General features: G+C 33.9%; 1 protein-coding gene and 1 pseudogene across 1 annotated transcript; one reads left to right on the top strand and one right to left on the bottom strand.

The window, feature by feature from the left end:
- On the top strand, window positions 1-1,119 carry LOC113705007 (F-box protein SKIP23-like; annotated as a pseudogene).
- A 17,789-nt stretch (window positions 1,120-18,908) lies between these two features.
- LOC113705006 (uncharacterized) lies at window positions 18,909-25,362 on the bottom strand. The gene is made up of 6 exons (XM_027226869.1): window positions 25,223-25,362; window positions 24,308-25,165; window positions 23,737-24,019; window positions 23,204-23,640; window positions 19,328-19,529; window positions 18,909-19,025 (listed from the first exon to the last, which is right to left on the bottom strand). Exons 1-6 carry the CDS (start codon window positions 25,360-25,362, stop codon window positions 18,909-18,911), a joined length of 2,037 nt encoding a protein of 678 aa, XP_027082670.1.
- Between the last annotated feature and the right edge of the window lie 1,346 nt (window positions 25,363-26,708).

Here is a 26,708-nt window from a genome sequence, read left to right as displayed (position 1 = left end):
ATGAATAAATCCTTTCCAATCATTGAGCTCTTACCCGATTTGTTGGCTCTGATAAGCAGGCGACTGGATCTGATTGAAGATTTTGTAGCCTTCCGGGGCGTTTGCACCTCATGGCGTGTGGCTGCAAGGAAGCAAATTTTTCATCAACTCGTGGCCTACCGTTCCTTTGCTCATGCTAGCAGAGAAGGAAGACAGGGATGAATGGGAATTCTACAGTCTCTCCAGGTGTAAGATTTGGAGGAATTTGTCAGTCCCCAAAACAAAGAACAAAAAATGCATGGAATCGCGAGGATGGCTGATCACCGTCGGGATTGCAGGAGAGATGAATCTGTTGCACCCTTTTTCCGGTACTTGAATTGAGCTCCCCCACCAACCCACCTTCCCCCGGTACGATGAGAACGGGACATGTGATTCTTTTGTCTTCTTAAGAATAGCAGTTTTATCGGCGTCACCTCCTTCTTCTCCGGACAAGTGGCTGGACTTTGTTCTCATGGTTGTGTACAACGGCGGTGCTTATCTGGAGTTTTGGAGATCAGGGGACAAGTCCTGGACAGGTGTTGAAAAGCAGGATGGGGGTGCCTTCAGCGATGTGAATTTTTACTATGGAAAATTCTATGCAATTGGTCATAATGGCCATATCTATATTTGTGATTTTTTTGGGCCTGGTCCTACGAAGGCATAGCCTGTTTTCAGAATAGACCGGGAGTTGATTAAGTTTGGGAACCCTATCTGGTGGAAATGCCGGGTGACTTAGTAGTAGTTGCCCGAGATGGTACTTCTTTAGATGACGATGATAATTACCGGGCTACTGATTCTCTAGTCATCCAGCTGGATCTAACCAATCGCAAATGGAACGAGATAACGAGTTTGGGGGATAGGTCCATTTTTCTTGGGTACAATGCAGCTTTTTCGGTTGAAGCCGCTGGATTTCCTGGTATAATCAGGCCTAGCTGTATATACTTCACAGACGATTGTATTGAAAGCTACCATTGTAGTGAACAAGAAGGTGGCAAGGATATGGGCATCTACAATCTTGAAAATGGCAAAATTGAGCGGTTTGATGATATCCAGTCTTTTAGCTCAATAAGTCCGCCTGTTTGGGTTGCTCTTTCTTTCTAATTTTATATATATATATATATATATATAGGGATTTTTAAGGCAAAATTACTGTATTTTGAATGCCATATCAGACATTCACATGATGATACTTAGGTCAGGCAACGAAAGTTAATCACAACATTCAAAAAGCAAGTTCTTTGATCAAAACTCAACTTCTAGTGACTGTTAAAATGACTTTTAAAAAAGAATGATTGAAGCGAACCTTATTAAGTCATTGCATTAGAAATCATGCACGGTGCTGATCAAAGCTAATGGAAAGAGCTTACCAGCTGGAGGGCAGATCCATTTGTATTGGGCATATTGCTGCATCCTCCGTTGATGCCAGCAGTTTTCGTGTTGTAATCGAACCAAATTGCATCTATTTCACGGGCGATTTAAGAGGAACACGGGTATCTACAATGTTGAAGATGAAGAAATCGGACGCGTTGATGATGTTTAGTCGTTTAGTTTGATAGGTCCCCAGTTGGGTCGCACCTTCTGATGTGCTATGTACTCTTATCAGGTAGACACATTTTTTCCCCTATTTCTGGTAGGCTATTAGGCATATAAACGACTTTAATCAAGTCCAACATCCTATTGTTCAACCTTATTTGATTATTTTAATGAGTTTAAATTTTTTTAAAATTTGATTTGTTTATTTACCGAAGTAAGATTGAACAAGCTTTTATTGAGTCGAGTTCAAGTAACTTGAAATTTTTACATATAAAATCCATTTTTATACTAATCGAACTAAGTTGAAGAGGAGTTTGAAAATTTACCGAACATAAAACGCTATTAAATCTTGGCTTGACTAGTTAGCGTACTAAAGTTGAATGGGCTCTTACTGAGCCAAATTCTATTTCAATATCGAATAATTTAATTTAACTTTTAAACTTATAGGCGAATAATTAGAATTTTATATAAATATATACATACATATATACATACACACACAATCTTGAAAGTGAAAAAGTTGAACATTTTTAGCTAGAAGTTTTTCCCGTTGTTTGAGAGAATGGTGATTTTGCTAGAGAAAGACTTTTGGATGGTAAAATATTTTTAAGGTGTTCGATGAATGTCATTTTATAATTTTAAAAGTAAAGTCCATACTATCAAAAGTACTTTTAGCAAAAGTTTAAAATTGATATCTTTAGAAAAATTTTTGTATTTCAAAAAATAAAACATAAACTTTGATTATTCTATCATAATTATGAATTACACAAAAAGATAAATACATTTTAAAAATTCAAAATTATACATTATCTAACACAATAAGCATTTATCTAGGTATGCATCCAAACAACATATATACTTAAGGACTTATAATTAAGTGATTTCATCGAAAATTCTATTACCTGAAATTTTTTTAATATGTCATCATAGCCCCAGATGGTAAGTTGGTAACAATCATTTACTTTGATGATCCCCAATTTGGGTAGCAATATCTTTTACAGGACGGACCCCGCATTTTACTCTATCGGGGTGAAAAAAGATTTGATGAAGTTGCATGAAGAGTTTATGCTTGAAATCAATTTTATGGAGTTGGTGAAGATTGATGCTTGATCAAACACACAATCATTAGTTTGGGGTTAGATTTTTTACTAGGATTTTGGCTAAAGAATGCTCAATGGTCATTTGTTGAGAGTGTTTATATTTTTGCAAGAATGTAGTTACATTGAGGAAGTATATAAATATAATGGTGCAATAAATATGAATATGTGCATTTACATGATAAGTTAGATGTAATTTAGATGTTAGAAAAATCCTTTGATTTAGGGTGCATTTGATAAACCTGAAATCTGAACTTTGAAATCTGAAGTCTGAATCCGTTAAATTGTTGAATTATTAAGTACTAAATTTGATACATTTAGTGTATATCACATTCGGTGATAAGTGAATAGCCTATCACTTAATTTTGGAGGCAAGTTTTGCCTAGAAAATTCAGTGTCACTTAATTAATTCAAATGTTCTATTTTGGTTATCAAACGCGTCTGAATATATTAAAATCTAAATCTATTAAATTTAAGTGCTGAATTGGATTATCAAACGGAGCCTTAATAATTTTTTTAGCTGCTATTTTAAAATTAAACTAATCATAATACAATGAAGAATTGATTTGTCAAAGAAATCAATATATGTTTAGTCACTATTCAAAGCTACATTAATGTTGCAGTAAAATAACTAACCATACATTGAAATTTGAGTGATACCAATTATTTACTGCCGCAATTATTCGCCGAAGAGGAAGAGTCCCTGAACACTTTCCCTTTCACAAATAATATACCTGAACACTTTCCTTCATCAATTTCTTTAGTTCTTCTTGATCACTGCTCCGCATAGCCACAACCACAAAAATAACCAAATAAAATGAAGTTGACCACACAGATTCTCTCAACTTCAAATCCAGCAGCCAAAAAAAAAATCTCTTTTAAAAGAAAATTTCTAATTTCACGGTAACAAGATTATACTAATATTCAAAAGTTTAACTGTTAGTTTCAAACAGTAATTTCCACTTCCCAGTAGAGCCTACTATTTTGCTACTAAACTAAAATCTTCTTAAATCAAAAGAAAATAATGGAGAAATCCTTCGGAAGAAATTAAAATTCTATACTACCTTGAGCGATGAAAATCCTTTGATGGACTCCGGCGATGCATCGGAATGGGAACTCAAATGCAGACAATGCAAATGATGCCATTTGGTCATGTCGAAGCCTCGAGCGTCTCTGGTAACTAAACCAAGCCTTAAGGCACCTGCGGAGATTGTTTTCGAGCATTTTTTGCACGACGATCATCTGGACTTGGCGTACTCCGCTATCATCTTCGCCGACGAAGAAGACGCCATTTTTGAGGAAAATAAAGGGGAAATTGTTGCGGAGCTAGGGCTTTTAGTAACTGTGAGAAAGTGTAAGAAATTGAGGGCGACGGGCATCAATATATTGGCGGACTGGGACGGCAGTCACGGCACGCCCAAAACTATTTTCCCGGAAAAATGCTTAGGAAACCGGAAAAGACCAATGATTATGAACTTGAGGGTTTCCTTTGCTAACTTAATTAAGACAGTACGAATCAAACGAAGAAAATCTGGCCTGAATTAAGAGTGCAAAGGAACTTAGTGCAATTGTGAACTTAGTTCATAATCATGGAAAGGAACTTTGCACAAAGTTCCTTTCCATGATTATGAACTCGAGGGTTTCCTTATTAAATGAATTCTATATACTGTCTTAATTAAGCGTGAACTATAAATTACATGCGCTTTGCATTTGTCCTGACCCTCAACCTCACCCTGGCCTGAATTATGCAAACATAGTTCACGCTTTTCGCTCAATGCTGAGACAATGGTGGGAAGCCTAGCAAGGTCCCATCCAAGAACCTTGCAAATTACCTGCCCATAAGCCCTATGAGCTCTCCTCTTCTTCGTCTTGGCTATTGAAATCGAATGCTGAACAAGAGCAACACAATCCTTAGACTTCTTTCCAGCTAATTTTTCCCCAAACCACCGCAAACTAAGCAATTAAATTCCCCATTATAATAATTCTTCTCGTAATACTCCCTCAACTCCCTATCCTCTGTAAATACTTTAAAGAAAAACCTATACTCTTCCTCCTCCAGCGTATCATCATCATCATCATCCTCACTATCCTCCTTATCATCATCATCGCTAGACTTAAAAAATTCTTCAGTTATCTGCAAAGCCTTAAATTAAACCTGATTGGCTACAAGTTTGGCTATTTCTGCAGAGGAGGGTTGAAGGGTCTGCGGACTCGACTATGGCCAGCTTGTTCCGCAACCGGAGGTGGTGGCCGGAGGTGAATTAGAAGTGGGATTGCAAGGCCATTCTTTTCCGGAAGCTGGAGAAGGCAATAGGGTTGGGTTCTGGGATTCTTGCGATTGATTTCTATCGGAGTTCTTTCTGCCTTTTCTGTTTGCGGGTTTAATTCTTTCTTGCTTCTTCAATTGTATGGGATTGTGGGGGTGATGGAGAAGGCCAGATGGTGTGGGTTGTTGGGTTGCTCTCGTAGGCGGCCCCTGGTGCCATAGCGAGTGGAGGTAAATCACCTCGTGTCTCAATCTTCTTCCTCCTCGACGAATAATTATAGCAGATTAAGCCAGTGTGACAATTATACCCCTATTGGTTCACGTGAATTGAGTAAAATGTAGTAAAAAGTCCTACATTGGAAGTAAAAAATTAGTTCAAGGACTAAATTGGTTAAAATATTTCATGAAGGACAAAATTGATTTAAGTGAAAATGTTTAGGGACCAAATTGGCGAAATTTCCTAAAATCTAATACATATATGGAGTTGACCTATCCGTCCGGGCCCCTCATGACGGCCTCTCATCTTTTGTTTTGCCATACCCTTCACAGCTGAAATAAATTTATTCTTTTAAGGCTCTCATGTAGAACGTTATTTGTTCGAAGTAAATATTTGGTTTTATTTTTTGGCTTTCGTAGAGTTTGCGTGCTCATCTGTCATCCATGATTCGCCTTCCGAACTTGAATTCATCTTACGTCTGCTAACTTTTACTATAGCATTTCTATCATTGTTCCAACAAGTTAGGAATTAAAAAAAAAATAAAAATGAAAGGATCACTTGCGTCATTTTTTTTTTAATTTCATATATAACCTTAACATAACTTTTGTAATTAAGTCGAACTCAAATTTGGAACCATGACCCCATCAAATCTAATATTGATAAGTCAGGCGTCTCGACTTTTATTGTTGATGCTAGTAGAAAACATAGTAGCAATCACGAATTTTCCTGTTTCTGTTAAGGTGTAAGATTGTTGGAGGTTGTCATTCACCAAAACCAAGAGGAAGTAATGCATAGAAATAAGAGGAGAGGATGGCCTCTGATCTGATCACCGCTGGGGATGCGGAAGAGATTTCATTTGTTGAGTAAGCGACTTCATATTCTTGTATCTTCATCTTCTTCTTCCTTTTTTTTTTTCTCAGTCTCGCTTTAGTTTCTTTTCCTTTTCCTATTCCTTGACGTCATGAGATTTTTCCAGAAACCCAACAGGAGTATAAACAATAATATGTTTGTTGATGTTGATGTAATTGCAAAGAGATGGTATTGTACTTGTTAAATGAATTTTAAATCTCAAGGGAGTTTTATGTAATTTTGGAAATCACGGAGGAGGTATTTGTTATTATGATAAGCCACGGAGAGGTCAGTGTAATTAAGATTGTTGGAGGTTGTCTCAAAGCAACTATCTAAACGTATAATTCATTAATTCTGTGAAGTCACCAAAGTACGATGTGCCACTAACAAGCCCACGATGTGCCGTATTGGGTCATCCATCCCAAAAGTCAAAAGTATTGTAAAGCTGTCCCTCCAAGAAAATGGAAAAAAAAAAAGGATGTTAAACTAGTCCAAATTCTATATATATATATATATATATATATATATATATATAAGAAAATGGAAAAAAAAAAGGATGTTAAACTAGTCCAAATTCTATATATATATATATATATATATATATATATATATTGTCAAATGTCAATAAGTCCAAATTCTATATTGGTTGATTTGGTATTTGCCATATATGTAATACACGGTACTTATTCCAAATCCAATTTTCTTTAGAAGAAACTTCCAAATATTATTTTAGATACTTCCAATTCCTTTTTTCATTCTACTGACTTCCAAATCTACTGTGTTTGAATTGATGAATTATCCCAAATAATATTTCACTTGCATCATAAATATATTTTTCAATTCATTTTTTTATATTTTTAATTATTTTTTTATCTTACATGCATCACATCACAAAAAAATATTACAATAATTATTTCAAATATTACTTTATCCAAACACACTATTATAGTTAGTGTAATTCCGGGTTCAATTTGTCAAGCGGAAACCAGTTTTGATTTGGATTTTCTTATTCGACTCTTGCTGTCCTATATATAAAGATCCAATGATATGGCCAGTTCAAGTCAATTTCACAAATCTAAGGCTCCGTTTGGATTAGCTGTTTTTGGAGGTGTTTTTTAAAAACTTTACTATAGCTGTGTTTATGAAAAACTTTTACTGTAAATGTTTTTTGGATTGTTTTAGAGGTATTTTTAAAATATATTTTTGAGTATTTTTATAATTTACAATTTTTTTGGGATCTTTTTTTAAATATATACTGGCTATGTTTCTATATATTAATATTTATTTATTTATATATATAATATTTGTTATTTCAATTTTTTAATAATATGTATATTAATATATATAATATAAATATAATTTATAAATATAATATGTATATTAATATATATTTAATATAAATATATAAATATATATAAATATATATAAATATACATATTAATATATATTAATATAATATTATAAAAAATTGAAATATGATATAATATATATAATGTACAAATTAATATACATAATTGAAATAAAAATATTAATAAAAATATTAATATAATTTATATACATATAATATAATATACATAATTAAAATATACAAATTGAAATATACATATTAATATTACTATAATTTTTATATATACAATATAATATACATAATTGAAATAAACAAATTGAAATATACATATTAATATATATATTAATAAACATATTATAAAACAAAATTTAATTAAATATATTTATAAATTTATATAAATATATATAAATAAATACATTTATAAATGTATATAAATATATTTATAATTGTATATAAATATATTTTAAACAAAATATTAATATTTATATATAAATATATATTTATTTCAATTGATATAATATATATAATATACATAATTGAAATATACATATTAATGTATATATTATAAAATAAAATTGAAATAAATATATTTATAAATTTATATATATAAATACATTTATATATTTATATAAATATATATAAATATATTTATAATATATATAAATATATACAAAATATTAATATTTATGTATAAATATATATTTTTTCAATTGATATAATATACATATTAATATTAATATAATTTATATATATAATATAATATACATAATTGAAATATACATATTAATATATATATTATAAAACAAAAATGAAATAAAAAGTATTATATATAAATAAATAAATATTAATATATATATAATATAAAACGAAATTGAAATTGAAAAATCTGATTTTTATTTCCTATTTCAAAAACTCCATTACCGAATTCGAACCAAATTCGTATAATTTGAAATCGAAAATTTCGAATTTTTTTTGTATATTTGGAGTTATTTTTATATATTATTTGGATATGATGTTTTTGGAGTTGTTTTTGTTTGTGTATTACTGTAGCATTATAGATGAAAAAATTGTTTTTCAAAAAATGCTGAATCCAAACGGAGCCTATATCTGTACAATATATGAAGTTAGAGATGTGACATTTGGTGTAAATAATTTTTGTGATTTTTTGAACTTTTAACTATTTCCTTACAACAAATTAATTATTACCATTATCGCCTAATCACATTTTACCATTATAATTGCTCGAGAAAAATGCAGTTTTGGTACCCAAACTTTGACATATGAGCGGTTTTAATCCCCAAATTTTGAATAATGACAAATCTAGCACCTAATTTTTCAACTATTGAACACATTTAGTACCCCTGATGGATTTTTTCCCAAATTACTACTACAAAAAGTCACGTGATAGTCTCATGTCTGACAACTATTGTATAAAAAATGTCAAAAATATGTAAAATATCCTTTTGATACTAAGTGTCATGTACAATATCCTTTTGGAACTAAGTACTAAATTTAAGGACTAATAATTTTATCAAGTAAAATATCCATCTCACACTAAGTACTAAGTTAAAGGACTAATAATTTTATCAAAGAGATATTTTACATTTTTTGACATTTTTTTATACAATAGTTGCCGGGCATGTGACTATCACATGACTCTTTTTGATAGCAATTTGGAAAAAAACTGTCAAAGATACTAAATATGCTCAAAAGTTGAAAGTTTGGGTACCGAATTTATTTTCGTCCAAAGTTTGGGAATGAAAACTGCTCATCTACCAAAGTTTGGGTACAAAAAATGTATTTTTCTCTAATTACTTATAAGTCAAAATCACCGTAATCTAACTATCAAATTACTGTAATATTATAAATCAATGTCCTTTAATAAAAAAAATTATCAATTTGATTTATATAAAAATAAAAGTGATATAAAATTAATTCATTTTAACTATTTTTAAATTACACATAGTTTGAGTGTGTCCTTCACAATGCTTCTTCTAGTTCTTTAGATTTATAGCTTCGTCAAGAGGAAGAATCAGTTCAAGTTTCTTCATCAAGGTACATAATAAGTTTCCATTTTCATGGCGCTAAATTGTAATACTTTTTTTTTGGGATAATTTTGGAGACCTTCTATGAGGTTTCTAACAGTTGCAGATGCCTCACTTGAGGGTTCTATCAGTTTTTCTTTCCCGCTCATTAAAAGCTTAACTCTTATCCTAAAAAACTTCATTTTCATCCTAATTTATACAACTTTTACCATCATTTACTAATTGTAATTTCATGATTTATTTTTCCTTTTGAATGAGTCCCAAATTTTCTACCTTATTCTTGTACCTTGAAAAAGTAGCTTCCTCTACTACTTGATTCATATCCCTACTCTTCCTCTGCCCTTTTTCATTGAACAATAAAAAGATAGAGGCAAAAGTTGCATGACAGCTGTGGAAAAAATAAGAAAAAAATTGATGATACAAATATCAAGCATTTCACCCATATATATTTGATATTGAGACCATTAATCACATAAACAAAATATAAGAAGCACTTTTGGAGCAACATATTTTTTGATATTAATAGCAACATCACATAAACAAAATTAATCACAAACAATATCAATATCACATATTTGATATTGTTTGGCTTGAAACCTATATTTGGCAATTTAAGAAGAACTTTTGGAGCAACAAATTTTTTTCCTTTAGATTAAGAGGAGGGTATTATAGAATACTCAAAGGTAAATTTGTCATGCATCAGCATCTTGGGCTTATTTTGTTCCTTAACCATTAAGAGAATGGAGGTTTGTGTAATTTTTATAATCTCAAGAAAGCTTCTTCTTGACCATCTCCACAACCACTGTCATCTAGTCACGACTCTTCTTTCTTTAGCCTATTTATCCACGTTTCCAAATTCTCCCTTGCTCCTTCCTCTTCCTTTCTCATTTCCTCAAATTGCCCATTTTCATTCTTGAGTCTTTCCCCTGCCATGATCATCAAGCCTTAATTCTTATTAGTATCAAGTCAGTAGTCATTGCTCCTTGTTAAATTCATTAGCCATCTACCACTATCGACATCGTTAGCAGTAGCACCATGGGCTATCACCAAAAAATTTTAGTGAATTAACATTTACTGATCTCATTTTTTACAGAATCAATCCCGTTTGACTATACAAGAATATATGGAGTTCAGCATGTTTGGAAGCATAGGAGAATGTTCTTTTGCTGATATTATTACCATTATTCGATACTGGTTCAATTGTAGCATTACACTACCTTTCCTATTCATTGCTAGTTGGCCATTTGTCGGCACTTGTTTAGTTTATGATGGGTTTGAAAGCCCTCAACCAGGTGAGTATTTCATAGAAAGTTAGTAGGGAATTCCATTGAGTGTGTTTGGATTAAGAATTATTACACCTTATTTACACACATTGACTTACTTGTATCATTAACATATTTTTCAATCATCTTTTTATCTCACATACATCATATCAACAAAGTGTTACAGTACTTTTTTCACAAAATTATTTTAAATAATTTACAATTCAAACACACTCATTAATAACTAGTTGTTTTGATCCTTTCTAACAACTTGATGAATTTAGTATATCCTTTTAGGAGGCTTTAATGACTATATATCGAACCTATTCAGTTTTTACGGTACGATGGTTGGCTATTCGCGGCCTAGTTGTGCCTACCATCTTTTTTTTTTGGATCAATTTTAGCTATGCAATTCATCTAATTATAAAACTACATCCGAATTATAGAGTCACGAAACAATCAAAACCTAAATGAACAAAACGTTGATCTGAATCGTACCAGTCTATACTGGGGGTTATTACTCATTTTTGTACTTGCTATTTTATTTTTCAATTATTTCTTCAATTAAGAAAATGAAAGAGAAGAAATAATCATTCTAGGCATTCTCTTAACACATCGGAAGGATCTTATCTTATAATTACCCATGATTGTTTATGTTCTTAGCATGAACACTTTAAAAAAAAAAATAAGTGGGAGGCCTTGAAACATGCACGATGACATGATGAATATTACCATTAGAATCTGATGGCAATTGATTATGGATGGCAATGGGGGCGGGGGTTGGGGCGGGGGGGAATTTTTTCCCCCCGTTTAGAAACGGAGCGGGGGGCAGGGGTATAATCCCCCACTCCATCCCCCGCCCCGCCACCCGCAAAAAAAAGTATATATAAATAAATATATATAATATGTAATTTAATTAGTTATAAACTTATGATAATGATATTATTAGTTAGATGTATTATATAATGTATATTAATGTATGTAATATAATTGATATTATCAATTATATGAATAATTAGACATGTCTACTAATAGAATTTATTAATTAGTTATATTAAATTTACTAATACATTTATACTAAATTTCAAATTACACTTAATAGATTAACACTTTTTTCTCAAAAAAAATCACAAACACAATAATGAATTAGTGATTGTATTTGTACCAAAAGTGAAAACTTGACTATTTTAGTTGTGTTTATTTCATAATGTTGGATTGTATTCAAATAACTTTTGTTTAATTGTTTTTATGAGTTTCAATTGTAAAATTACAATGAATAATAACTTCATGATGTGTTGATATTTTAGTACTTGATTATTTATTAAAATGTAACTATAATAAAATTTTATTAATCCTACGAGTAGGCCTGTCAACGGGTCGGGTCTAGACCCGGATCCGGACAGGATCCGTGAAATTATTGCGGGTATGGGTAGGGATTTAATTCCGTTTCTCGGATCCGGATTCGGATCCGTTTTATCAAACAAAAAAACGGGTCGGATACGGAATATAGTATTCCGACCCGTATTAGATCCGGATCCGGATATAAATGAATTAATAATTTAAAATATATATATTTATCAATATAATTTGATTAGGGTGACGTAATTGAATAAAGTCAATTTGATTTCTTTTCTTATTTGGTTTTTTCTTTGCATTAGTTAGAAATTAGTTTACAAATATATTTTTTTCTCATTTTTATTAGAAATTATAAATTTTGCTAAATTTGTTCGGGTAGACCCGACCCGGATCCGGGACCCGCCGGATCCGGATCTGGAACATAGAATAAAAGATCCGTCGGATAAACGGGTCGGATCCGGGCCCGATATAGTAATTCAGGTTCGGGTCCGGAATAATGAATTTCGGCCCGGACCCGACCCGTTGACAGCCCTACCTGCGAGAACAATTTTATTAACCCCGCGGGGGCACCAGCAGAGAAGCGGGGCGGGGCGGGGGGAGTGGGAGGCAGGGGACGGGGCCGGGGTCGGGGGGAATTAATAGGCAACGGGGCGGGAGGTGGGGGAGGGGTCCCCCGCCCCAACTCCGCCCCGTTGCCATCCCTACAATTGATGTGTAATCTTGAAAATAAAATTAAAAAAGAGAAAATAAATGAAATGGAAAAATGAAAATAAAATTTAAAAAGGTCCAGCGGAACTTATGTTTAAGAATTATCTTGACCCTACCTATTTTATCCGGTACAAATACAAGAGAAAAGAAATAGAAAAAAGAAAAGAAAATTAAAAAAAGGTTAGGTGCAACTCACGATGATAAAGGACCATGAACTACCATACTTTTTCAAATTTCAATTCCCTACTAGTAATTGGGTAAATGGAGAAATTAGAAACAAGAAAGAAATAATAACATGTTCATGCAAGGTGTACACTTTTAGAGACTTGATACTCAACTAGTTCCAGATCACTTGTGTTTCTTTTCTTTGTTGTGACAGCGGAGCAACCAACGTCTCCAAACACTAGATAGAGCAAAGCATTCTTCTTGGAGCAAAACTCATATCCAATCACAGGATCTATATAGTACTGCAAAAGAACGCAAAGAAAAAAAATAGATTCATAATTCAATACCTTTCCATAATTAGAAAACAATACTCATAATTGCATTGCATGCTGATGCAAGATGAGGAACAATATTAACAACCACTCTACTTTATAGTTATGCAAATGTCTACTTCAGTGACAAATATCATCACAATTGCAAAAAAATAGATGTAAAAACATACGCCCGGAGAGAGAGAGAGAGAGAGAGAGAGAGAGAGAGAGAGAAAGAGATAGGAAGCTGTAAAGAGAAGAAATCAAATTACTCGATCCTCAGCTGTGTTTTGTTTTCTGGCCCTAATTCCTTTTATCCATCCTCGTGGAAGCTCATCCAGGACCTCGCTCTCATCCACAACCTAGATATCACACTTCAGATATCATAGCTTCAATTATATTGAAAAACAATAGCATCCATCACAAGTACACAGGGTCATTACAGAATAAACAATCTCCTAATAGGTCTTGCCCATTCCAGATATGTAACTTCTGCCTTCTGTGGATTCACAATGTCAAACTGCATCTAGCTTTAGAGAATTGTCCCTGCTACCTTCTTGAAAGTGGAAATCCTTGTAAGACAATAAAGGGTTATCCTACAAATTCAAAAAATTTCTATATAACGGGAAATGAAAGAGCAAATATATCTATTAGAAATACACTGGCACACTACATAATAGACAATCTCCAAAGAAGGCTTGCCTATGCCATTCCCTTGCTTTCCAGATATGTGTCTCCTACCCTTCAAGAATTTGCAATGTTGAGGCGAATCTTACTTGGAAGAGTTTTCCCTACCAACTTCTTGAAGGTGTAAAAATTTGTAAGAGATGGACAATATGAATTTCTAAGAAACTTCGGTAATTCTTTATTTGCCATAATAAGTCATTAAGTAAAATCTATTCAAAATACACTGGTTCATTACACGACACATTTTCCAAAGAGAGCTTGCTCATGCCGTTTTCTTCCTGTCCAAACATTAAACTCTTACTTATGGATTTGCAGTACTGAGGAGCATCTTACTTTGAAGAGTCATCCCCTCTGACTTCTTGAAAGGTGAAAATACTTCTAAGTAAAGAAATGTGGCAGTTCTAAAATTTTCCAAAAAGTCATCCCAATTATAAGGCCTTAACCATGATCTGGCAGCTACTGAAACTTGCACAATAGAATATCTACATAGAAATCACCATAAAATCAAATGCCTGACGAACAGCGTCAATTTTCACACTGTGGAACACTTATAAAAATAACTGCAGAATATATGAACTTGTATTGCTCTTGAAACTGGAAATTGCATAAACTACCTTCATAGCTGCATAACCTCCTCCTACTCCTCCCTCTCCCTCCCATAAGCCCCTCTTTCAAGGGTTACATTGTTGGAGGAGTAAGCAAGATAGATAAAACACAATATTCAGATAAAGATATTCAAGTAACTAGTATCATAAGCAGATGAAGAAATAATAGACCCCATAAAAAGACTAGAAAGACATTGAGGAATTATCGTTGAATAAACATCGGTATCGAGAAATATTATCAAAAAACTTCTTTCTTCCATCCCTGTAACAGAAGGGAAAGAATCAAGAAGTAAATGAATTGGGGTAGCAGGAAGAGACTAAAGTGAAAAAAGGGTAAGCTCACTTTTTTGTTGTTTTTTTTATTGTTGCATTGCAATTTACTTTTTACATATTTTTTATTACCTAGGGTTTTGAATAGAAATTGCATCCAGTTAATGAGCCAATGTCCATCTGTAGTTTCAAAATGAAGGAATCAGCATATTGAAGGAGATTTGATCCACAGAATCAGTATGCAATAACAGATGTAGATTTTTACTAACAACAAATCAAGTTACAAAAGTTTCTTTAATCCATCAATATAAATTTAGAAACATGACCACATTTCTTAAATCAAATGTAGATAGAACTATGCAAATGGTATTTCCAGTTACAAATAACATAATATCGTGCAAAATACCAGTGATCAACCTATAATAGCAATACTAAAGCATTCCAATATTGTGCGTGTTTGTGGCGCTCCCACTTTTCCTAAGGGCGAACTCGAGAGTATCGGCGGGACGCTTGCCTAACTCGCGCCAGGACTCGAAAACGCAAAACAATAAAAGTTAAATAAGCCAAAAGAGTACTATTCACTATCTATAGATATAAACCAAAAAAAAAATTCTATTTACATCCACAAAAAGTAGATATTCAAACTACTACATCACTCTATGATAACAACCAAAAATAAAAAGTAGACCCTAAGGAGGGTTCTTATACAAGTCACCAAAACAATAAGAAACATTTTAATTGCCCAACTATGGTAATCGAAAACTCTCTATACTAGTGATAGTGCCAAAAGGGTTCCTTGCGTCGTCCCCTATTAAGGAAAACAAAGGAAAAAGGGTAAACTATATGCTTATTAAGTAAACAGGAATAAAAGCGTAAATTTCACATTAAAACAAATAATTTCGTCACAAAGCTATCAAATCGTAAGTATAAAAGTAACAACACAAATTAAGGATACAAGTTGGCTCCAAAGCCAAATCATGTGCCACGTGTAACCTCCTGTCGACACTCCGTCAACCACAAATAATGGTCCGTAGAACTCCACTTGTACTCCCACCTAACACCTTATCACCCTCACTGGCCAGTCACCTCACAAAATAGCTCGAGCAAACGAAACGAAATTGAACTTGATTCACAAGCTCAGTTCAGAAACTTGGTTCACAAACTTAGTTCACAAACTTGGTGACCTCAAGACTAAGTTGGACTGGTTTCGACCAAACCCCGGCCGACTCGAATAGTCCATTTAGGTCTTGAGATTGGGCCCTACAAACATCACCCCGAACTACAAGTTCAAGGGGTTCAACATCCAAATAATTCATATATATACATCTCATAGATAAACACAAGTGCAAATTAGGGTTTAGATCGAGTGTGATCAAGTACACTCTCGCCTAAGTACCCTCTCATTCACATCAAAACACATAAGCAAGTTATACACAAAAAGGCCTGATTACTTACACAAAACACAAAGATAGCACAAGGGCGAAAATCACTTCGCGTGTGATAGCTAGTAGGCCCCACCGGCTCCGTCTAACTCACCACCGTTTGAAATCGAAGATTGTACTATATTATTCCATAAACGGCTACTAGAATGCATAAATCAAGCAAAACGGCAAAATTGGCACATGCATGCGCGGAAATGGCAGACGAAAATGGAAATGGCCGGCAAACGGAAAAGAGCAGATTTGGCACCTAGAACTATTTTGATCAATTTTCAGGCTACGATTATCAGATTGAAGTGCATAAGGTACCGTTGTTAAGCTAAGAAGAAAGGCTACAACTTTCCTGAAGATACCTCAAGCCAGATCTCAATAGAACTAGGACAAATATGCACAAGACAATCCCAGCCGTTTCACTTCAGGTTACCAAGCAGGCCCTGTTTGAACGACTATAACTCATGACTCAGAGATCGAAATCGAGAAATTCTAGAGGTGTTGGAAAGCTCATTTATAAGGCTATAAATTTTGTGTTTTGACCAAAAGTTGAATCAGTACAGAGCATAAGGAAAAATGGGTCCAAACTTCCTGTCAGAACTGTCCAACTTCAAAGGCAGTTCTGACACTCGATTTTGTTTTGGGTATAACTAGAGTTACGGAACTCAGATTTGGATATACTTTATACCGTTTTGAAGCTGAAACAAAGATCTACAAGTCTTATGAAGACCTCAATACCCAGTTCCTTTGTTATCAATATGAATTGAGTACGGTCAGAAGCAAAATCAAGAAACATAGCACACGTCAGAGTTTAGAACAGAAGTGAGAGTTTTGGCCATAACTCAGGTTACACAGATCCGTTTGTCCTGAAATTTTGCAGACACAACAAGCATTTAAGAAGCTACAACTTTCATGTTTTGGGAAAATCTTAAATCAGTACGTAGCACAAAGAAAAACATAGCCAAAATTCAGATTCTGGGCTGCCTTGTTTTCCAGTTTAACCGTTTTTACACGTCGCAAACGCATGGTCCGTTGTTATAGTTCTCATGCAAGCTTCCTAACCAATTGCACACATATACTAATTTCTAAATGACCTACAAATGGTCTGAAACTTTCCCTCTAAGTCATCATAAAATTACCAAACACTAACCATAATTCCTAACCTCACTTTATTTGCACCAATGAACTTAATCTAACAACCTATTAACCAAACCCTAACCAACTAAATTCTAGCCAAGCTAAACTAACTTAATGGAGATTAGGGTTTCATGGTCTAAATCAGATTTTGTCAACAACCAACCCATCAAATAAAACCAACCATCCAACACACCGTATGCAAGCTAAATCAACAAGAACAACCTACTAATTAACATTTAAGCATGAAACCATAATTATCCATCACGATGGCCAAATCTCATACTTCCACAATCCACCAAAATAAACCATAAAATTCCTTCACAAGCATCTCATAAGCAACAATACATTAAAACAACTCCATGAAACATCATTTTAATCCATCAAAGATCAACCCTAACTTTACAAAGTTTTCAAGTAAGATTCTTACCTTCTAGTTACAAGTTTCTTAGGTTAATCTTCCAAAACTCAAGCTCCAAGTTATTCCTCCAAGATCCAAACTCAAGATTAATGGAAAACAAATGCAAGAAACAAAACCTTTTCTCTCCCTTTCCTTCTCTCCCTTTCGGCTTTTTCTCTCTCTTTCTCTCTTAGTTTTTGGTTTGTTTATTTCTTATGATTATCTAACAACTCTTATGATATAAACTTAGTCAAAGCGTAAGAAGATATTTTCCCTAACAACTGATCACATAAAAGCTTCAATTTTTCTCTTTAGCCCTTACACTCCAACTTTGCATGTGATTGACTCTTGCCCATAAACATTTATTTCTTTTCAAATTAGTCCATAGATCATTAACTTAATCTAATCCAAAATACATAATTGTACTTAGTTCCTTCACTAATCATCCTCCTATAGTAATTACCTATACTTAGTCATATCTTAACCCACATAAAAGCAACTAAACAACAATATTTTTGTCGTAGGCAAAATTAGGGTTTTAAACCTAACTTAGGGTTTCTAATGGATTATAATACTAGAGGTTTTGCTAGTTTAGGGTTTTCTAACCTTGTAAAACCTACTTATCCTTTATAAAACAATTCAAATCCTATACTTACCTGCTCTAAAACACATACTAGAATAACTAACTTTAACTACAACTCGAACTTATGATTAATACAAAACTAGGGTTTCATAAATAATCCAAATTAGGGTTTTCTCACTAGCCTTAAAACCCAATTTTACCGCGCAATTAAGTCACCTCACCTACTATCAAACTTAAGGACTTACCGGGGTCTCACAGTGTCTATATCCTACTATTCCATAATTCTAAGTATGTTGAAGTTTGATGGCTCAGGGGCATAATTTACACACCAATAAAGGGTCAAAAGTCATGATCTCTTTGGCCTCTGGAGGCCTTAGTAGAATGCATCAAACCAAAATGTTTGTCCTATGAAAATAAGAGGGCTAATGAAAATATTCAATTTTATCTATGATGTCCAAAAGATGACTTAGTATACAAACAACTAATCTTGACAGGTGCTTGCATTCAGTAACAATAGAATCAAACAATAAAAAAAAGTAGTCAATAAACATAAATAAACATGAAGCTCAATTTTTTAATAACCAAACAGCTTCCACCTAAAATGCAATAAAGGATTATAGAGTTTCACTGAACAGCCCCTACATCTATATCTCTTTCACACAGCACATATAAATCTTCCAAAAATGCTACTAAAAGAGTTACTATTTCTATTGCTGCTTCCGTAGCCCCTGCCTGATTATTCTATCACATGTAAAATTCACAAGTTAAAAAAAATTCCAGAGCCACTAGTTCAAAAGGTCGAGCAAATTCAATATGCCAAATCAATATTTTTTGTACAAAAGAATTCCCCTGTTTTGAGATCTTGATCACGAAGTCAAAATACTCAAACCACCAGATTCTGGTGGGGACATTGTTGATCTACAATAATCACATTATAACGTGCCCATGCGTATGTGTGCTTGTGCATATGTGTGTGGGTGTGAGAGATAGAGAACATAAGGCTAAACACAGTTTTACATGTCTAAAGGTAAGAAAGCTTTTACCTCTTCTTCAACATAAATCGTTAGATATCCGAACATTAGAGCAATCTCAAGTCTCACCCTTTTAATTCCGTTATACTCTTCGCTGCCATATTCAGAAATGTGTCTGCTTGACTTCATTATTTTCTTTAGCATACCAAGATCTATAAAATCAAAAAATGCCTTAGTTTCCATTGCATGCTTAGTATCCTGCTCAGTAGGTTCCCTGTAACAGACAAACAATCAGCAATAGGAGAAAAATAGAAATGCAATTCAAGAGTCACATCATGTGAATAATTATATACATGTGAATGTACTATACAATGAAAATCCAAATACACTTACCTCTAACTATTGTTGTCAAATACAAGTTGATCTCTTCTTGTCTATTCTAACATGTGAATGTAAACTATTATGTACATATGAATGTACTATGCCGTATGTTTATCATTGTTGTGGTTTTGAAAAATTTTCTCTTTTTTAAACTCCTTTATCGCACTTGTAACACTTCCTTGGCATGATGAATGTTGCTGCTTGAGCATTTTCCATAAATGTAAGAGAAGAATTTGTAAAGAAAAACTCAGAAAATGATACAATGGAAACTCTGATTACAATTACACACACTTTCCTTCTTCTTATTCTTCCGTATCCGTAACTGACTAACTAACTATTGATTCTTGCACTAACTACTTGCCAGCTTAGCCTTCCAACTTAGTAGTTGGTTACAAGAATGGGTAGAATTGGAAAATTGCTGCAAGAATGAAATTTGCATATCAAATGCACCCTCTTGAAAATATCCTTGCCCTCAAGAACTGAAGTGAAAAAATTTTTGCCGGATGCAAACGAATATTCAAACGTAGCATCTTTAGGAAATGAATTGGTCCATTGTATTAACCACTGGGGGACAGCCTTATTACCCTTTTTAACAATCCTGCGATGCAATATTGCTAGAGGTTCGGCGAGTAACTGACATATATACAATTCACCTCATTGGGAAGAGTTGCATAGATCGGCCAATTGCCAACATTCTTCTTGAGGACTGAAATGTGAAAGGTAGGATGAAGTTTTTAGAGTTGTTATTATGACATTGTATTTGAAACTTTTATTTTTGAAAAACACTCAAATCCAAACAAAATTTAGGTTTAAAAAGTGAACATTGAGAAAACTCCCTAAATAGTAAAATTACTTGTATGAGGATAGGAACAAAACCAAGGCCCTATTTGGATTGTAGCATTTAGTTAAAAAATTTATATATTTTATGTGAATGTTCTATTTACACATTATCTAATTACCATTTTTACTTCATATATTTTACATTTTAAAAAAATGTTACAGTAACTTTTTTCTCCCACACATTCTTGAAAAATTACAATCCAAAGAAACTGTAAAATTTTGGTTTCAAGGTGAACATTCAGATATGAATAAAAATAATGGAAAAATAACAACCATTACAAAATTTTAACTGTGCTCCGTTTGGATTAGCTATTTTTGGGGGTATTTTTAAAAAAATTTACTGTAGCAGAGTTTTTAGATTTTATTTTAGGATAATTTTTGAAAATATTTTGGGATATTTAAGAGTAGAAGAGTTTCTAGAATATATTTTGAGATATTTTTTAAAATTTTAAAAAAATTTAAACTAATTTTTAGATTATATTTTAGAGTACTTTTTAAAATTTTTTATTGTATTTGAAAAACTAATTTTTGAAAAACACTCCCATCCAAACAGAGCCGTTTTCACAAAAAGAGGAAAAAAACAACAGACAAAAAAATGATGCTTCAATAAGTTAAATAATCAATAAGTTAAAATAGAAGAAACAAAGAATAGTTTAAATAATCAATAAGTAATAAGTTAAATAATCAATAGTTTAAATAATCAATAAGTTATAATAGAAGAAACAAAGAAAATGAAAGAAAAAAACTTGCTTGAAACAATTGATTTGGAGAATAGTCAATGCTTGAGACAAGTTCAAAACTGATTCTTGCAGCAGTCCATTCAAGGCCTAAGAAAGTATAAGATCATTAAACAAAGATCGAGATCGACCATCTACTACTAGAGAAGAGATGCCCCGAAACAATCTAGAATAGTTACATTCAACATATTTTGTATGAGTGAATGCTTACGGAAGTACGACTTAATTATAATTTTATCGCTTTATCTTTCTTCACTTTCACCAACTTCAACTATTGGGATTCTTCTTTCTACTACCACCGTCCATCTATGGTAAATAGGAAAATCCTATTTTGAACAGCATATGGTCATATGTAAATTAAATGATAGTCCATCTCTGTAATTTTAGAAATTATTATACTTTGTATCTATTCCTCAAATATGTCATGATTTTTGCAGTAAACATCACTCTTATGGAACCAGTATTTGTTTATTTATACGAGTGTCTCACTAGACCTTAATAGATGATTCGAGGGATTTAATCTTATTGCCATATCCAGCTGTTTGGATTAACTATTACCCATACCCATTAACTAATTTTATTGAATTCTTCATCAAACTAAAGTAACTCCATTTAAAATAATTAAAAAATCTCGCAGCTAATTCTTCTAAAATTGAAAATGTAGGATATCAAATTAAAAACGTTCGTTCATAATAAGAACATCAATTACAATCAATGGGTCAACAATTCTCATATTAAAAAAGTTACCTGCAATGTGTAATATAGACAAAGCTACAAATTAGCTGACCACACATATAAATTTTAGTACAATGTCATAATAAAAAAAAGTATACTCAAACCAAATGTCTATGTACTAAATTAATTGGTCTTCTGTATTTTAATCAAAGCAAATGTAGACTTTAAAATTTTGATTTTAGGCATATTTAATATAACTAACAAAAACATTACTATATCTAATGGTTAAAAATAAATTAAAATTAATCAAAAATTTTCATTTGCACTTTTTGATTTGGGTCTTCCAGTGCCCAACCTGTCTTACGAAATTCAAGGAAGCTTTTCAGCTTGAGGAGCACCTCCTGATATGGTTAAGGTTGATTTCTTTTGGTTTGGTTCTTGATTTAGCAGTTAAGTTTATGGCTGATCCATTTTTATGATCGATGTTGCAGGGATAATTTGGGAGAAGTTCGTTTTTTTTCTTTTCCTTCTTCTTCTTCTTTTTTTTCTTGCGTTCTTGCTTCTGTCTCTTCGTCGTAGTTTTGTAGGGTTTAAGGACCAGTAGGCTTTCTTGGGGTCCCTGCGAATTTTGCTTCTTCTTTCCGTCTCTTGGAACACCCATTTCTTCTTTCTTTACAATTTCTTTGGAATTTCTATCGCTGCTTAGAACTCAGTGTTTTTGTTTTTTGTGATAGTTGTGATGACAAAACATGCAGCTTCGGATTATTTTTCCTTTTCTTTTGCTATTATTTTGATTTTATTTTTTTAATTTCTAATTTGTCGTTCTTATACGTTTCTTTTTTAGGTTTAAATATGCCAAAAAAAGAATAAGAACCCTGAGCTCCGCCACCCGGAGTTCAGTGGTGGTGTTACCATTCCGACTGTGAATGCACATTTTCGAGTCGTGATATAGTGTTGAAGCACAATATTTCTGTTCATGGCCACCTGAAGTTCAGTTGCGATATATGTTATAACAAGTTTAAAAGTATAGGGGATCTTGTTGCCCATCAACATTGGGCAAAGGAGAACTAAACCTTTTACATTTTTTCCAAACAAAGGTATGTCTCGGAATTGAAGATCAAGTTCTTTCCTTAGATTTTTTATTTTTCCATCGTTCCTCTTATCGAATTTATGGGTTAATGAAGGGTGAGGTGAAGAAAACAAGATGCCATGACAACTTAAAGCAATATGAAGGTAGGTTTTGCATAGCAGATGTTCCATTGTTTACTCTCTTTTTTTCCAAACGATAACAGATTTATTGCTATGTAGAAATTACATTGTTGGAGCAACTGCTCCTACATCATTTTTGGCTAAACAATTAAGCCAAATTGGAAAGGAATCCTTCCAACTAATTTCATCATACAAGTTTATGGCAAATTTTGCCAGCTTATGAGCCACACAATTGCCCCCTCTTTTAACAAAAGAGAACTGACACGTAACAAAACCTTGGCTTAAAATCAGAACATCATGTAAAATAGTCCCCGTGACTGGATCATCCATATCCCTCCCCCTGAGCTTGTCCACCAGCAATTTACAATCAGATTGTATCTCTACTTTGTTCCAGCCACATAGTTTAGCCTTTATCACAGCTTTTCTGATAGCTAAGGCCTCCTCAACTGTTGGGATACCATTTCTGCTCTCCCCCCCTGCCCAAGCCCCTACAATCTCCCCATCCTCCCTTCTAGCCACTACTCCCCACCCAATCCTCCTATCCTTCAACACCAAGGCTGCATCAGTGTTTAGTTTTATAAAGCCCTGAGGGGGTGGATACTATCTGCTAATCCCTGCCCCCTGTTCTTTCTCCATTACCTCCTTATTATCAGCCCTATTCCTCACCTCATTATATTCAGCCCACTCCTGCACAGCTTTACCTGCTGTTCTCCCTGGGCAGTTGCTCATCTCATTGAACTGTACTTGGTTCCTTGATTTCCATATCTGCCAAAGTATATTCACAATCAAAGCAATGTGGTTCCTCCTTTCTATTCTGTCTTGTGCATCCATCAAGCTATTCCACCAATGCCAAAAACTATGCCTAAACTCTTTAAGCCCATCCCAATCAATTGGAGCTGCCTTCCATATATTTTCAGCATGCCTACAAAAGAAGAACATATGCTTCAAGGTTTCTGTCCCCTTCCCACAGCACCTGCATTTATCCTCCCCACTACCTATTCTCCTTTTGATCACCTCATTGACTGGTAATACACCATGTAAACATCTCCATATAAAATGTTTTAGTTTATGTTTAATACCTAAACCCCACAGCACCTTCCAGGCTTTAGAATTAGGTTCATTCCTGCTATTACTAGCCTCATATTATTCCTTCCTTCTCCATTCCCCTCTCATTTCTCTGGCCAGTATATATCCTGTTTTGACAGAATACTGCCCAGATTTTGTAAATGGCCACACCAACTTATCCTTCCCTGCACATAAGCTAATTGGAATTTCTTCTATCTTTCTGCAGTCTTTCTCACTAAGTAGAGTTTCCATCATTGCTCTGTTCCACTTTCCGTTCTGAATTAGTTCATGTACCTTTAGGATATTACAGCCTGCAGGCATTGGAGTGGCCACCATACCCGTACCTTCACCTGGAATCCACCTATCTTTCCAGATATCCACAGTTGTGCCATCTCCAACTCTCTTCCTAATACCTCTTTCCATCACCTCCCTTGCACTCATAATGCTCTTCCATATCCAAGAGTCCCCTGCCTTTATCTGTGTCTTCCAAATTGCTTCCCCTTTGAAGTATTTCCCCTTTAACACCTTGCTTAATAACAGATTGGGTTGTGTCAGAATTCTCCATAACATCTTAGCCAGCATGGCATTATTAAAATCCAGCAAGTCCCTAAAGCCTAAGCCTCCTTTCCCTTTTATTTCAGCCAACTTTCCCCACCCCACCCAATGAGTCTTTCTCTTCCCCTCACTCTCCCCCCACCAAAAGCGAGCCATTTCTCCACTTATGTCCTGACATAAGCTCTTAGGCAGCCTGCAGCAACTCATAGCATAGGCAGGCATTGCTAGTATCACAGACTTTAGCAGCACTTCCTTCCCAGCTTTGCTCAACAGCTTTTCTTTCCACCCTTTGATCTTCCCCATCACTCTTTCCTTGATATAATTGAAGACTTGTCTTTTAGATCTGCCAATCACCATTGGTAGCCCAAGATACTTACTCTGGTCCACCTGCTTCATTCCCCCCAATATTCTGAGGATCTCTGCCTTATTGCTTTCCTCAGTGTTTTTGCTGAAGAACACAGATGACTTATCTGTGTTAATCTATTGTCCTGATGCTGCTTCATACAACTCCAAGATCCTCTTCACTTGTTCAGACTCCTTAATGCTGGCTCTACAGAAGATAAGGGTGTCATCTGCAAAAAACAAGTGGAAAATAGCAGGACTGGCTTTGGCAATCTTTAATCCAGTCAGACAATGGTTGCCCATTGTTTACTTAAAAGTGGAAATTCTTCTTTAACTGGGATGACTTCATGGCCTATGCCTAGTGGTTACTGGGAAAAAAAGAGGATCCAAAAAGGCAAAGACAATGTATGGTCCAAAATTATCTTTAAGACAACAGCCGCATTAAAATAGGTTCTTTGAACAATCAGAATACAGAAGTTGAGAAAATGAACTCACATGATTCTTCAAAATCCTGATCAAACAATCAGAGCATGCTCTTGTACATGGAATCTCCCTCCATTCTAGGCTTAACGTGCAACAAGTATCGTGTGCCTGCAAGTATCTACAAGTGTTTCTAAATGCTTTGACTAGCCAAGAAGACAGTTGATGATGATTTCAACTATTTCATAAATAAGTAACCTCTTTTCACAGAATATTTTCAAGAGCAATATTGAGTAACCCACAGTAAAATATATATGCCATCATGTCTAGACAAAATGTCAAATTTGAGTTGTTACCTTGGCAAGATTTTGTCGAGTTTCATTAAAACGCTTTCACCTAGAGAAGGCTGACACCATTGAAGAAGCTACCTGCAATTCAAGAGGAATTATTTGTATGACATTAAAATGACCAAATTCACAATAGTATTAGATTTGAAGAAAGTTCTTGAATAAACCTGAGGGTTCAATTTGTCAAGCTGCACTACAATTTCTCCCAGGAATTTGTAGCCTGATCCATCTTTTGTATGAAAGTTGACATGCGATCCACAGAATCCTTCAATTAATGAATAAGCCTGCAGAATATATCAAGACTGAGCACTAAAATGATGGGAATCTACCAACTGAAACTAGACATAAAGTGTAATGAACCTTGTTTGGATTGCGTAAATCAAAGGCAGGATGTTTTAGAAGCTTCTTAACATTTGCAACATTCCCAGGAATATCTGATGCAGCTTGAAGTGCAAACCACTTGTTTACAACCTGGAGAAAAATATATAACAACAAACTCTAAAAGAATCTGAAAGGGTTTTTGTCTCCCTATTCTTCGTAGAGAGTAGTAATACTCAAACTCAATTAATCACATAGCAAGTGTCGAGTGATTAAATAACACAGATGCTCAATTATCACTCCCAAAACGAAGTGTCCATTGAAGGATAGGCTTAAAGTAAAAGCAAACCAGAACCCAGGAATGTGCACCAGTACAGATAGGCAACACCATAAGAAATCAAAATCTAAAATCCAAATTACATGGAACTAACAAGAATCAAGAAGCTGAAATGTGAACTCCACCTTACCTGCTCTAAAGTCAGAAACATGATCATGTTCCCCCATCCCAGCCATCCAAAATTGGGGATGAGGCCTTCAGCAGAAGAGAGGGTTCCCTGCAATCAA

Source organism: Coffea arabica, chromosome 8e (assembly GCF_036785885.1).
Source record: "Coffea arabica cultivar ET-39 chromosome 8e, Coffea Arabica ET-39 HiFi, whole genome shotgun sequence".
In the NCBI taxonomy this organism is placed as follows: Eukaryota; Viridiplantae; Streptophyta; class Magnoliopsida; order Gentianales; family Rubiaceae; genus Coffea; species Coffea arabica.
The sequence above is the reverse complement of the archived record's forward strand: the minus strand, read 5'-3'. Positions and strand labels throughout refer to the sequence as shown.

Excerpts from the sequence above, each read along its gene's own strand:
- LOC113705006 (XM_027226869.1), bottom strand. The coding sequence starts at position 25,362 with ATGGGCAACCATTGTCTGACTGGATTAAAGATTGCCAAAGCCAGTCCT. Across the intron at positions 24,020-24,307 it reads CCATTTACAAAATCTGGGCA|GCATGCTGAAAATATATGGA; the intron begins GTATTCTGTCAA and ends CTTCTTTTGTAG. Across the intron at positions 19,026-19,327 it reads CGATTTATGTTGAAGAAGAG|AATAATCAGGCAGGGGCTAC; the intron begins GTAAAAGCTTTC and ends TACATGTGATAG.